This window comes from Dryas octopetala, chromosome 8 (genome assembly GCF_963921425.1).
Source record: "Dryas octopetala chromosome 8, drDryOcto1.1, whole genome shotgun sequence".
In the NCBI taxonomy this organism is placed as follows: domain Eukaryota; kingdom Viridiplantae; phylum Streptophyta; class Magnoliopsida; order Rosales; family Rosaceae; genus Dryas; species Dryas octopetala.
Window position 1 is genome coordinate 2,643,245 of NC_141373.1, and position 14,165 is coordinate 2,657,409.

Sequence of the window (14,165 nt, forward strand, 5' to 3'; positions counted from 1 at the left end):
ACATGTAAATCCACTTTGAATTTTATTATTATCAATATTGAACCCTAAATCAACCAGCACAAAATTGTTCTAATCTCAAAGTGAATTCAGCTCTAAACCTAGTTAATCCCCAAATATAACACACAAAATGCATCGCCAGGCGTTTGAGTGCACTTTAATCCTCCAAAACTCAAAACCCTAAACCTGCCACTTTAAGTAAAATTATTACAACCCCGAATCGAATCTCACTAACACTAGAAAATTACGCAAGCGTCATAGAAAATCCCCACAAGGTTCACCAATGGTTACAAGAATGTGAAAGGTACCGATTCGTCCGACCCGACCCGGCCCACTTCATTTCGGTGGAGGACCCGCGGTTCCGAGAATGTTGGCCTGCTGGAGCTCGAGCTCGTTCATCTGCTGCTCGCGGTCCATGGCAATGATCAACGGAACGACGAGGATGAGGAAGGTGGTGCCGGCGATCCAGGCGGCCTTGCCGGTGCTCTTGAGGAGCTTCTTCGAGACGAACGCGCCGTCGGACGCGGCTTGCTTGCCCCGAGCGACGATTTGGGACTGCGAGAGCTTCGCGATCAAGCCATTGTTGTCTTCCTTCTTGGGGTTTCGCCTCTCGGGGAGGGAGATTCCGCCTTTTCGGGCTTGGCTCGCCATGACAGAGATTGTAAGAGAAAATGGTGGAGTCAAGTGAAGGGCTGTTGCTCGGAGGAGGACTGGAGGATGGTTGGCCACTTGGTCTAGGTAATCGAAGACTTTACTTCTAAAAACGACATGACGTTTTCTGCTTTTAGTAGTGACTCCGGAATTCTAGTTCTTTTTCTTTTCTTACCAAATTAATTAAAAGAAACTAACCTGAAATTCTGAAATGTACCTAAAACAGAAACTCTCAAAAAAAAAAAAAAAAGTAACCAAAGGAGAAAAAAAAATTACATATATCAGGGACTATACATCTTATACATTTATTTCTTAAACATAAATTATTGACTTATTCGCACATTTGCTTCCTGATTTTTAGATTCTTTTTCACTTTACCTCCTCAAATTTATTTTTATTACATAATCCTTGAAAGTGCATTTTGTGTCTCAAGTTGTCCGATTTCATCAACTTTGTTTATACTATTATTAAAAATGTTGACATAAAGGGGTAATTTTGTAATTTCAATTGTAAAATATATTTAAATTAATAAAATAATAAAAATTAAAATTAAAATAATATTTTAAAAATAATATCTTAAAATTCAATTAAGTTTAAAAATAAAAATAAAAACCAAACCCCTCCCTCTTCACCCACTACACATGTCGGCCACCCCTTCTCCTAACCTCCCCCACCCAGCCCATCCCCTTCCCCTTCCCCTTCCCCTTCCCCCCAAACACAGCCCCAACCCCGCCCTTCCTCCACCCAGCCTCGTCCCACTCCTCTCTCTCTCTCTCTATATGTGCCTCACTTTCTCTCTCATCTATATCGGCCTCTCCTCTCTTTCTCTTTGCCCCTCTACCCAACTCCCCACCCCACCCCACCCCACCCCCAGCCCCGACCCCACCTCAGCCCCCACCTTACACGATTTAATACTGCATTAATTATAATTTTTGAATTCCCCTCAATCAATATTAGCTAAAATTTTCTAGTAATATATAGCCAATTGGAGACATCCCTAAACGTAATGCTACTTGGAACGCTGCAAATTCTATGAACGTATCAAACTTTTCAAAGTTCATGAAGAAAATGTAAGACAAATGTTTAAGTAAAATTTTGATCCAGTTTGAATTTTTCTTAACTTATATCGTTTTAATTTTTTCAACCAAGTTGCTGTAGTCAATAACAATTACAATCACAATCATATTAGAGTTTTCCTCAAACTATAAATGCCCATGTGAATCTTGCATACAAGCTATTATTTGATCATTATGTGTGACTTAATTGTACAAATGCAATTAAATTAAAATGATTATAATCTTAGTAAAAAAGGGCCACAAACACCAAAATTTTAATTTCGCTCAAGCCAAAAACCCAAAATGCCTACTAACCCACATGCGAGGCAATGGGCGGTCAGTGAGAGACGAATCAATTGTTCTTGGTTTTCAAGTCAAGAAATGGAGATGGCATTATTCGCTTTTATTACCAGGTGCCTGTTTCTTCTGTCCAACGCTAACACAGTCCCTCCAGCATACGTATTGCCATCAACATTTTATGCTTCAAAACCCAACAAAGATTTCTGCAGGTTCCAATTCCATGCATGTCCTCCAAGGAACTGAATTAAGGACCAGCCAAAGCTATTCCAATTTGGAAACAGACATCAACAAATTTCATAGTGAGCAAACCCTCTGTTAACTTCTAATTCTATTGTATTCTGTTTCTGGGTAATTGTTGTTTCTGGGTTTAAAGCACAAACAAAATAAAGTGAGTAATTCTAATCAGATTTTTGTTCTAGCTTAACTTTGTGGGCAATATGTAATTTTGTTTTTGCTTCTTTTGGATTTTGAAGTGTATCCCAAAGTGAAGGTGAGGGTGCATGAAGAAAAAGATGATCTTTCTCCACAGAATGATCACAGAGCATTGCTGTTGACAAAAGTCTCTGAGGGTACAATTTAATTTCATCACTTGTTAAAATGTTAGTAACTATATATTTTTGTCTGATATATAGATGCTCGGAATTTTCAGTGAAGCAGATTCAAAGCTGTTCTTTACCATTAATTGCCAAAACCATGAAGGCTTATGTTCCCAAGCTACCAGGACAATCAATTTCTTCATCCACAGGTTGATTAACCAGCAATCTGGTTATTAATTATTAATTACTCTTTCATAGCTTCATGTAGAGCTAGAGATGTTACCATCTAAATTTATCTGACAACATGTATACTTGTTAAGGACAGAAGGGAAGAACAGACATCTTGGCAATGCTAATAAACCAAATGTTAAAGCTTGTTCAGTCCTGCGTCCTCGTGCAGTTTTATCTAGTCCAGGTAATTTAGGGTCCGTTTGATATTCTTTCGGAAGCTGTTTTTTGTTGTCATCTATATACACTCAAGTTTTTAAGGTTTTTATTTTCAGAGAATGATGGGATGATTGGGAGTAGAGAGAAGCTAACTGATAAGAAATCTTCGGCTTTCAAAGTGCATAGCACAAAAGAGAGAGTATCTGCCCAAACCAAGATAGCCCCAAGTCAAGTGAAGGCAGCAAGGCCTATGAACATGACCAACGGCTCCAATAAAGCAAATATTAACAAGAATGGTCTTGTGCAAGGTAGAGTTCAAAAACCCATGATGGGAAAACAACAAGCAAAAATTGGGATAGAGAAATCAAGTTTCACTTCAACTTAACAGTGGATCAATCTGGATTGTACCAAATGATTTGTTTTCTTCATAATATGGAGCTTTGAAAAGGTGTGATGTGTATGACTTTTGAAAATTTATGAAAACATTAGCGAGTACATGAAATAATATGAACTTTTAAGTGAATATTAGGGGGGTGTCCCCAACTCAGATTTTAAAGAAGTTTAATGGATTTTAAAATCCATAGAATCCATCAAAATTCAAAGAAATTGAATGGAATTCTCATAGAATTTGTTATGTGTAAAAAATGCATTCAAATCTATTAAAATCATTCCCTTAATGAAAATTATGACTTTTTAAGGACACCTGAATTTCATTGGAGTCTATTAAAATCTGAGTTGAAGACACCTAGATTTCATTGAAATCCATTAAAATCTAAGTTGGAGACACTCCCTAAATAAAACTTATAACAATATCTTATCATACGATTGTGATATTATATTATTGTTAAATGCGTCTTAAGAGAAACTTACAACAATATCATATCTGATTATGAGATTTTGCTACTTGAGTCTTTTAAAGGGTCATCTAATCATGCCAATTGCATTTTTAGTACTAAAGTTATCAAATCATGAATCTCACTTCTCTATCATTATTAAATTGTACCAATTGATCTTGGTGTCCTTCCATAACCAAAATCACTTTGGTGATCATTGAATTTTAATGGTTGGGTTGAATTTTAGATGTAAGGTAAATACTCTCGATCACTACCGAAATTATAATTTTGTTCACAATGGCAACGAGTCAATGACCTTTCTATTATTCAATTGGGCCGTAGTCACTCAGATCAAGCCCAAAACTTACCTTCTTTATCTACAAAATTTGGACGGGCCTGATGTAAAGCCATAGCCCATCATCATCTTGCTGCCCATATCCGAAAGCTCCACGTCATTATAAAAATAAAGAAAGAGGGCTGCTATTTGCACACTCTTTTTTTTCTTTTTGCACACTCTTTTTTTTCTTTTTGCACACCTCTTCTGAAAAAAAAAAAAAAACTCAAAGAAAAAGACCACTTTGGCCCTCCCCTCACCCACACACCCACACACCCCATTCCCATCCTTTTTTTTTTCTTCTTCACCGTCAACCTTGGCTGCCGCCAACCTTGGCCACGCCTGCCATCGCTGGCCACCTCCCCGCGAGCAGAGACCACCAGCGGCTCTCTCTCTCTCCTTCCATCTCTCCTCTCTCCCTTTCTCTGTCTGCCTTCAAGATCGGCGACCACCTCTTCGCAACCGCCTGCGTGCAGCACCCAGCCCGTTGTCTTCCCACACGCAGCACCTCGTCTTCCACCTCGAAGCCCATAACCAGCCTCTCGTCTTCCACCTCGGCCTAGAACTCAGCCTCTCGTCTTCTACACCGAACATCCACCATTAAAAAAAAAAATGCAGTTCAGCAGGTTCGGCGGACCAGTGCCGAACCGAGCTGTTTCGTTCGGCAGTCATCCGCCGAATATAACATGATTGTTCGACGGATAAGTGCCAAACGAAACAGCCCGATTCGGCATTGGTCCGCCGAACTGCAAATATTTTTTTTTAATGGTGTTAGGAGGGGAGGAAAGAGAGGGAGGGTGGTGCTGCGGAAGAAGATAGAGAGATAGGAGGGTGGTGCTGCGGGGAGGAGAGAGAAAGGGAAGTGGTCAGTGAAGGAAGGAGAAAGGGAGGGAGGTGGTCGGGTGAGGGAGGGGGAGGGGTTGTGTGTTTTTTTTTTTTTGGTATGAATTGATGGGGTGTGGTGGGTGAAGGGGTGTGTTGTGGTGAGAAATTTTGTGAAATGTATAAAATAGGAGTGTTAGGGTAATTAGAGGGGTGTGTTAAAGAGAAATTTAAAATTTTAGAAGAAGATAGAAATTGTGTAGGAGAAAAGTGTGTACAAAAAGAAAAAAAAAAAGTGCAAATAGTAGCACCGTAAAGAAAACAAAAGAGACCACACGGGGGGGTCCACGCCTCACGTTATATGCCCTACTAGGCTACTACGGCCACCGCTTCAGTTTGTAACTCGTTCCTCTGTTCTCTCTTTCTGCGTTTCGTTTTACCACCAAAAGTTTTAGTGAAAGGGCTTTAAAATCTCTCTCTATCTTCCCCGAAGCTCAGTTCAAGAACTCTCTGGAAACGACACCGTCTCTCACCTCAGGTACGTCTTCTTACAGTTCCATTCTTCTGTTTCTTCCTGTTTCGCTTTCCAATTAGGGTTTATCCTGCCAAACCCTAGGCTTGTCGTCTTGTTTATTTTGCTGCTAATCGTATAATCTGTGCTTTAATTTTGACTACAATTTTCTTTAATTCTTCTTCTTTATTTTTCTCAATTTAATTTGAGTTTTCTCCCCTAGTGGTTTTAGTAGCTACAATTTCCTTATTTGATGTTCTGTTAAAAAATTGTAATTTGGATAATGAAATTAAAGAGTGGTATAATAGATTATATTCACAAAATTTCATCAAGAAATATTCACTATAGTTTATTATCAACCCGTATGTAATGAATGGTTTAAACCTTATCAAAATTTTGTGGGGGGAAGAGTGAATTTGTGTAAAATTTTATTTTTAAATGTAACATAATGAACCTAACCTAAGTTTTGTCAATTTATATAATTTCTCTCTCTCACTTCCTGAATTGGTTGGAGTGCGTTTAAGTTTATTGTTTATATGTTTGCAGTTTGTACGATATTAAGGTGCAAATTTGATCATCAAGTATGGGGGACAGTGAAACAGTCGTTGCTCAAACATCTGCAGTGATGGGATATACATCAGCAGGCTATACTACGACAGGCTATGCGGATGCCAGCTCAAATATTGCCCCCGATACAGGTGCCTTGAATTCTGAGGCTACCACAGAATTTTCTGCCTCTAGTGCTCCTGCAGATGCAACTTTTTCGATGCCTGTTGGTTCTAACATAGGCGATGGAAACACATATTCTGTGGATCCGGATTCTCACATGCAAGAATCACATCCTTATATAACATATGAGACTAAGCCAGGTGTTGAAGTGACAGATGCTGGTGGGAATGTTACTGGTAATGTAAATGAAGCCATGGGGTCAGCCCAAGCTGTTACTTACAATTCTTCTGTCAATGGTGTTCCTGCTTCTGGAGTTGGAACGGTTTCATCAGTTGATAATGGAGATGCTTCGGATAATGTGGCTGGATCAGTTGATGCCCAACAATTTGGGGATGGTTCTGGTATGTCTTTTTTTCACTTGTTGTTCTACTGAGGTTACATATTACTTTTGTTTAGCCATTTGACGTTAGCTTCATGATTATGTAACAGTAGTGCGTTAAACAGAACTCATTTATGTTAACATCAACTGAACATTGGTTAAGGACTAGTTTGAGGAGTAAAAGTGATGCATTCAATTTCCAAAGGAAATCTGAAGAAGTTTCTAACAATGCCAAAATTATCCTGTTGCTGTCATGGTAGTGCGATATAAAAAATGTGCATTCTACAGAAAAGAATATTGTTTGTTGTATGACTTGATAGTATCTTATTTGTGAATAAATTTGAAACTTTTCATCAAATACTTCATGGTTATGTTAAAATGTATGATGATGCTACTCACCATAAAAAAATTATGATGCTTTCCCTATCAGATACTAACTGTATCGGCTCAGGAATAGGGTTGCTCTGTTATTATTATTATTTATCTAAACAAATCTACAAACTTTCAAAAGATGGGTTTTTAATAATTTTGGAAGGGGTTTATAGTTATATTTTATAATCTTCATCTGTTTGTTAATTTGTTCCTCCTTCCAGAGTCATGTATCTGGATTTCTGGATCGACTTCATTTAGCTGTTTACATGTTTTCTTATACGTATTTTTTTTTTCTTTTGTCCAGCTATGTCTGCTGAAGAAGATAGACTGTGGAACATTGTGAGGGCAAATTCTGTGGATTTTAATGCTTGGACAGCTTTAATTGAAGAGACAGAGAAGGTTGCAGAGGTATGATAGCTTCAATTTGCAGTCATTAGTCGATTTTCTTCCCAGTTATTTTTATAACAATGGAAGTTCATTAAGAGATGGCTGTATGATTTTATGGCGTTTTAAAAGAAATACAAGAGAAGGATTTGGTTGAGGCATGTATATTATCCCAGTGGATGGCTCCAGACGGACCAGACATGTATTACCTGCTTTTTACACTGTCTCAGTTCTCTACCATTTTTGACTTGTTATTTTCTCATGGTATTTGCTGCAATGTGCAATTTGTTCCTTGTTCCTTCAATGAGGGTTCTCAGTTTCAAATACATTGGTTTTATTTTTTACGTGTTTTCTTTTCCCTAGTGACTCCAAAATGTCATTACAATAGGTATTTTTGGTTACTGTTTTATCAGTGCTCTTGCTTTCGTAATTCACTGTCTATTTGAATATGATTTATATTTTGTACCTAGCAGTTTCGTTTGGAACTAACATATTGCTCTACGTACATATGCAGGATAACATATTGAAAATTCGAAAAGTTTATGATGCTTTTTTAGCAGAGTTTCCTTTGTGTTATGGGTATTGGAAAAAGTATGCAGACCATGAGGCACGTCTAGGTTCTATCGATAAAGTTGTGGAGGTTTATGAACGAGCAGTTCAAGGTGTTACCTATTCAGTTGACATTTGGTTGCATTACTGCATATTTGCCATAAGCACATATGGAGATCCAGACACTGTCAGAAGGTAATAGTTGTTCATTTATGCATTGTTATTGTTGGTCTTGCTTTGGGAGTTTATGATTGTACGGTTTTCTCAGTTGCAAGGAACTGGTGTTCTTGCTTTCTAACATGATTTCAGAATGATTGCAACAGTGGTTCCTCACATGTATCATGTATGACGGAAAGGTTTGATGGGAATGCACTTCAGAAATTATTTTCTGATGTGCAATCCCTTGATTTGAGGCTACTGTACCGGCGTAGATTTTTGTTTTGTTTTGTTTCCTTTTAAGGATCTAATTATATTTTTTGGCCTCAATATATCTGTTCTATCTCCCTTACCATGAAGACCTGCATCTTAGTAATTTAGTCGTCTATGAATTATGGCTCTATTTAACTTTGACACTCTGAAGTGCATCATTATGCAAATTGCTGCTGGGAAGATCTCGTCCAGTTAAGGGCTTACATGGCCTCTATCACTGCTCCATTTGACGGACATAGTATGGTTATTTTCAGGAAGGTAAATGCAGCGTTTAGAAGTGTCATATGGTCTTAGAGTGAATTGTGCCGGTGTCTCCCTTTCATGGATGTCTTTACCTCAGCTGTATTGATACTTGTACCCATCTCATCACATTACTTCCTGTTTTATTGTCTTTCAGGCTTTTTGAGCGAGGAATAGCTTATGTTGGAACAGATTACCTGTCTTTTCCTCTTTGGGATAAGTACATAGAATATGAATATATGCAGCAGGAGTGGGTCCGCCTTGCCATGATCTACTCGCGAATATTAGAGAATCCAAATCAACAATTGGATCGTTATTTCAACAGGTGGTTACTCGTTGCAGATTTATATAATTGTTTAAATATATAAATTAAATATAAGGGTTTTCCAATTTTGCATTATATTTCACCTAGTATTACATTGAAGACTATGTTGGAGCCTTGGAGGTGATTGCCAGTGTTTGTTGCTGGTTTCTGAATTATTTGTTTGGTAGGACAGGGGACTGCTTTATTGGTATGTGTGATACATTGCTGCCATGTGCTTTTTTTTTTTATCATATATTCATCCATGACTAAGTCTGATGATATGTGCGCACCTTGTATCATATATGGGCTCGTGCATACGCCGTGGCCTGAAATTTAGGGTAGAGTTTGGTAAAAGATTCAGTTATAATTTACCCGTTGCATTGAATGCCAGCTGATCTTCTTTCTTAATTGCGTTTGGGGATGTCTGATTCCAAATTTGTTGTCCCAGGATGTATGACTGTAGCCATGCATGCGGTTAACTCTAATGCCTTAAAAATTAAAATGGTTCAAAAACATCCACATGACCTTCACGGGAGTCTATTTTTGTTTTCCTTGTCATCAAGTGATGAATGCCCCTCATCATTTTTGCTTATATATGTATACATATCTTTATGTGCATAAATTGTGGTTCTTCTATAGGATTCTCATAAGGTCGCTTTACAGAATGCACTACAATTGTATACATGCATAGTTTTGAATGTTCCTCACTGTGTATAAACATTTTTGTACATAGTGCACCATTTCATGCATAATGTTGAAAATTTATTTGTATTCATGGTGCCAATGGTTTTAACAGCTTTAAGGAGTTAGCGGGAAGTCGACCCCTCTCAGAATTGAGGACTTCTGAAGAAGCTGCTGCTGCAGCAGGTGCACCTTCAGATGGTGGTGACCAAGTAAATGGGGAAGAGGTTCGACCTGATGCTGCAGAGCAGTCTCCTAAACGTGTAAGTGCTGGCTTAACGGAAGCAGAGGAGTTGGAGAAGTATATCACCATTAGAGAAGAGATGTATAAGAAAGCTAAAGAGTTCGATTCTAAGATCATCAGTTTTGAAACAGCTATTAGGAGGCCCTACTTTCATGTGCGTCCCCTCAATGCCGCAGAGCTTGAAAATTGGAACAACTACCTTGACTTTATAGAAAGGGAAGGTGACTTTAACAAGGTATGTTTAGTGAGTTTGGCTTCCTTTTTTGATGTTATGTCTTGTAGTTTCTAGTTGCTCTGCTTGTTATACGTTTGACTCACAGTTAAGTAATATTTGTTGCATCATATGCTTTATTGGCTAAACCGTTGGATGAAGCAACTTTTAAAACGGGAAATTGAACTGAGACTAAAGCATGGGCCTACGATTTGGTTTCTTTGAGGCTAAGTATTTCAAACCCTCATCTGTCAGTGGACGTTCTAGGTTCATGATGTGTTTGTTAGCAAATTTTATTCTTTTTAAAGTTCCAATGTTATGCATGCAGGTATCTTCTTATCTTCCTAACCATCTGTCTGTCAGGCAAGGAGGGTCCCTCCTTTCCTATTTGAGGGGCCTCTCTGTTCTTCTAATGGAGTATTTCTTGTGCATATCTCCTTTGTGTTTTGTTTATCCATTGGTTACTGTTATGGTGAATGGATGTACCTTTTCATTGTTACTGTTTTTTTTCTTTTGTGAATCAGGTGGTCAAGCTGTATGAAAGGTGCCTAATTGCTTGTGCTAATTATCCTGAATACTGGATTCGATATGTTCTAAGCATGGAAACCAGTGGAAGTTTGGATCTTGCCAATAATGCTCTTGCTCGTGCAACCCAGGTCTTTGTGAAGGTAATACCTTGTAGGTTATTTACTTGTTACTGTCCACTTTTGACATCAATAGCTAAGAGAAGAATGAGCTTTTGAGTCTATTTATATTTGTTTATTATTGAAAGATGAGGATTATAAGTTCTTATCTGTCATGTATACCTGTAATTAGTTTGGTTGGAAAGTGGAATAAAAATGGAATCTAGTGTGATAGCTCACTTTTAAAATTAAAGTCCCAAGGTTGTAGAAGTTTGGTGGAGATCATCTCTGAGAGGGCTGAGTCTGCTAGTTATTTCTCAAGTTATGAAGTCCACTGTTTTGAATGAACACAGATAGTGCCAAGATTTTTGCCTAGAGTGGAGTATAAGTTGACCTAGCCTCGTAGTCACAAAGATGAGTGTGGTTATAGGTTTCAAGTGTTGAAACTTTTGTAGATTATTGACTTGTGAACCCTGAAAGTGAGCTGGACTGCTATGGAATATGATGAATTCCATGCCCTTCTTTTGGTTTATCTTCTATTCCCTTTTGTTTAGAATCCCTTATCTTTCCCAATTGATGAATAGGCTTTTTGTATATTCACTTTCTAGCCCTCACATTAGATACAGATAGATAACAGGGAACCTTTTTATTTCTCATTAGTGTGAGCCTTTTATGTATTGAACTGTTGATATTGCCCATAAATGTACTATGCTTGGGAGCAGGCCCCCCTTGTGTTAATGTTCAGCCAATGACTTTCTTTTTCTCCGGTAATATTTTTCATGTATGACTTTTTTGTCTTGAAATGACAGAGGCAACCAGAGATTCACCTTTTTGCTGCCCGGTTTAAAGAGCACAGTGGGGATATACCTGGTGCTCAGGCTGCCTATCAACTTGTACATTCTGAAATTTCACCTGGTCTTCTTGAAGCAATCATTAAGCATGCAAGCATGGAACACCGTCTGGTAAGATGATGTAAACAAGTTGAACCTTAGCAGTTTCCATGTACATATGGATGTTAAAACCTGGTCATATCTTTATTTTTCACAGGGTAATCTGGAAGAGGCGTACTCTTTATATGAACAGGCCATTGCCATTGAAAAAGGAAAAGAGCATTCACAGACATTACCCATATTGTTTGCTCAGTACTCTCGGTTCACATTCCTGGTAAGTTATGAGTATCAGTCTTTTTTATGGCTTACGGTCAAAATTATTAACTTATGTTTCCTTCTCCATTCCTTTAAATTATGTAACTTGTAGCCATATAACATAATTTTCTTTTGTTGATAGAATGAACCTTTTAACATACGTAGAGTTGTTTAATTTGGTGATTCCTTTAAGATTTTATGTGTATGTTTGTGTTTTCTCCTCCGGAATATATCAATAATCACATATATATATATTTTTTTTCAAAATCCAAATGGGAAAATGATGATTTAAATTCAAATGAACTAAATGTCATGTTATGATATGCATCCATAAATTTTGGCTGTCATGTTATGAGTTTATGATGTGCATTTTATTTGTTCCTAGGTATCTTTGAATGCTGAAAAAGCTAGAGAAATTTTAGTTGAAGCAGTCGAGCATGTACAATTGTCAAAACCATTTCTTGAGGTTCTCTCTCTCTCTCTCTCTCTCTCTCTCTCTCTCTCTCTCCCCCTCTCCCTCTCCCTCTCCCTCTCCCTCTCCCTCTCCCCTTCTATCTTTCCCTTTGTCTTCCTCTCTCTCTCTCTCTCTCATAGACATTGGGCTAATTTCTCTTTTTCCTTTAATTGTACATGCAGGCCGTAATACATTTTGAGTCAATACAGTCACTGCCAAAGCAAATTGATTACTTAGATTCATTGGTTGTGAAGTTCATAGAGCCCAACTCAGAGAGCCCCAATTTTGCGAGTGTTGCTGAAAGAGAAGAACTATCTAGCATCTATTTGGAGGTATATATTTTATGTTTTGTTGTCAGATTAACTATTCAAAGAGGTATATTTTACTGTATTAGACCTTGAGTTGAGTAAGCATGATATTTGAGTGGAGCCTCTCTCTCTCTCTCTCTATATATATATATATATATATCAAACACACACACATTTAACTATTGAAACTTAAAGGAAGGGCATAAAGTGCCTGAGAATTTCGTTGTTGGTCTCAAGTTTGGCTAGTTAATATTGATCATGTCTTTTGTTAACTGGAGGATCTGATGTTCTTGTTTTTGAGGAATAGACTTCCTCTGGGAGTAGGAAGAGTTAAGGTTCGGTCTGCTTTGTAAATTTTACTTTGACGTGTTGTGCTGCATTATTACTATCTCAGTGCATGCTAATGTTCAGCCAGTGATGAAATATATTTTTGCTTTTCCTGAAACTGCTCTTGAAGACAAGTGTACATCCAACTTAATTTCCATTTTATCCTTTTAGCCTTTTAATTGCCTGAATGCTCTGTTTCTCAAGGATTTTTATATTTTTGGCCTCAAATTCTGATGTGCTTAGAAATGATTTTGCAGTTTCTAAATCTCTTTGGAGATGCACAGTCTATCAAGAAGGCTGAGGATCGGCATGCTAAGCTCTTCCTACTCCATAGGAGCACCACGTCAGAGTTGAAAAAACGTCAAGCTGAGGACTTTCTTGCTTCCGATAAAGCGAAGATAGCAAAGTCTTACTCTGGTGTTCCTTCACCTGCCCAGTCTATCATGGGAGCATATCCAAGTGCACAAAACCAGTGGGCAGCCGGTTATGGTGTACAGCCTCAAGCTTGGCCACCAGCTACACAAGCACAGGGACAACAGTGGACCCCTGGTTATACCCAACAGGTAGTTCTCTGACTTGATGCATTTGATAGACTACCATTAGTTTTGTGTCATTATTCAAGAGTTGAATACCAGTTGTTTTGTTCACTCGTTTCAAGATAACAATTTCATTGGAAAATGGGGTTTGGTTCTTATCTTTTTTTTTTCTTTAAAATCATGTATCTGATTCATTTGTTAATTTTTTTAATAGGCGTACAATGCATATAGTGGTTATGGAAGCGGCTACACTAATCAGCAAGTTCCTGCAGCGGTGCCACAAACTGCCGCTTATGGTGCTTATCCTGCTACATATCCTGCTCAGGTATCCAACATGCATTTTATTGGGGTTTCTTTCAATCTTCTTGTTGATTCTTTAATTTATTTTGGTTTTTCTCATTTTCATTTCTTTTCCCTGCCACCTGTATCAGAACTAATAGTTTAATTACAATTTCTATTGCAGCCGGCGGCGTTTCCTCCACAAAGCTATGCACAGCCAACCCCGGCAGCAGCAACAGCAGCAGCAGCTATAGCACCGGCTCAGCAACCTGCTTCAGTTCCTCAGGCCTATTATGGGAGTTACTACTGAGGTGGCAGGACTAGCCCTGCTATATTTTGCCTATGTAATCTAATTTCTTCCTTTATTACAGAACCTGACTGATAATGAGCTTTTTTCCTTTCTTTTTGGTAATGTTGGTTTGTAGCTAACAAAGATTTTTGAGGAGACACAGGAGTTAGTGATCAGTTTTAGTCAGTCAGTGGCAAATGTACTTTAGATATTGTAATTTCTTTTCTAATACGTTTTCTTGGAGAAATTCCACGATCTTCATAAATGCTTTTAATTTTTGCTTTAAAGTAAATTCAACACGATCATCCTCACCATC

The 14,165-nt window shown here is 38.0% G+C and overlaps 3 protein-coding genes across 4 annotated transcripts; 2 read left to right on the forward strand and 1 right to left on the reverse strand.

Moving 5' to 3' along the window:
* LOC147275965 (mitochondrial import receptor subunit TOM9-2-like) lies at window positions 1-717 on the reverse strand. Its single transcript, XM_086255039.1, has one exon. It carries the CDS (start codon window positions 646-648, stop codon window positions 334-336), a length of 315 nt encoding a protein of 104 aa, XP_086111165.1. The 5' UTR covers window positions 649-717; the 3' UTR covers window positions 1-333.
* A 1,450-nt stretch (window positions 718-2,167) lies between these two features.
* Window positions 2,168-3,373, forward strand: LOC147275966 (uncharacterized). The gene is made up of 5 exons (XM_086255352.1): window positions 2,168-2,302; window positions 2,477-2,572; window positions 2,653-2,748; window positions 2,865-2,954; window positions 3,043-3,373. Exons 1-5 carry the CDS (start codon window positions 2,182-2,184, stop codon window positions 3,309-3,311), a joined length of 672 nt encoding a protein of 223 aa, XP_086111478.1. The 5' UTR covers window positions 2,168-2,181; the 3' UTR covers window positions 3,312-3,373.
* A 1,940-nt stretch (window positions 3,374-5,313) lies between these two features.
* PRP39 (Tetratricopeptide repeat (TPR)-like superfamily protein) lies at window positions 5,314-14,114 on the forward strand. Of its 2 annotated transcripts, XM_086254419.1 has the most exons (14): window positions 5,314-5,453; window positions 5,973-6,496; window positions 7,151-7,254; window positions 7,745-7,974; window positions 8,606-8,773; window positions 9,549-9,912; window positions 10,413-10,556; window positions 11,321-11,473; window positions 11,559-11,675; window positions 12,042-12,122; window positions 12,293-12,442; window positions 13,003-13,308; window positions 13,496-13,606; window positions 13,745-14,114. In XM_086254419.1, the coding sequence occupies exons 2-14, from the start codon at window positions 6,010-6,012 to the stop codon at window positions 13,868-13,870; spliced, it is 2,541 nt and encodes an 846-aa protein (XP_086110545.1). In that variant the 5' UTR covers window positions 5,314-5,453; window positions 5,973-6,009; the 3' UTR covers window positions 13,871-14,114. The 2 variants fall into 2 exon arrangements, with proteins under 2 accessions (XP_086110545.1, XP_086110546.1); XM_086254420.1 differs by lacking the exons at window positions 5,314-5,453; window positions 5,973-6,496; window positions 7,151-7,254; window positions 7,745-7,974 and adding an exon at window positions 8,390-8,466.
* Window positions 14,115-14,165: the final 51 nt, after the last annotated feature.

What these genes read in the sequence shown, in the direction of transcription:
- LOC147275965 (XM_086255039.1), bottom strand. Translation starts at nt 648, where the DNA reads ATGGCGAGCCAAGCCCGAAAAGGCGGAATCTCCCTCCCCGAGAGGCGA.
- LOC147275966 (XM_086255352.1), top strand. Translation starts at nt 2,182, where the DNA reads ATGCTTCAAAACCCAACAAAGATTTCTGCAGGTTCCAATTCCATGCAT. An exon ending in AGACATCAACAAATTTCATA is followed by an intron (nt 2,303 to 2,476) that starts GTGAGCAAACCC and finishes TGGATTTTGAAG; the next exon opens with TGTATCCCAAAGTGAAGGTG. An exon ending in TGCAGTTTTATCTAGTCCAG is followed by an intron (nt 2,955 to 3,042) that starts GTAATTTAGGGT and finishes TTTTATTTTCAG; the next exon opens with AGAATGATGGGATGATTGGG.
- PRP39 (XM_086254419.1), top strand. Translation starts at nt 6,010, where the DNA reads ATGGGGGACAGTGAAACAGTCGTTGCTCAAACATCTGCAGTGATGGGA. An exon ending in AGACAGAGAAGGTTGCAGAG is followed by an intron (nt 7,255 to 7,744) that starts GTATGATAGCTT and finishes GTACATATGCAG; the next exon opens with GATAACATATTGAAAATTCG. An exon ending in TATCTAGCATCTATTTGGAG is followed by an intron (nt 12,443 to 13,002) that starts GTATATATTTTA and finishes ATGATTTTGCAG; the next exon opens with TTTCTAAATCTCTTTGGAGA.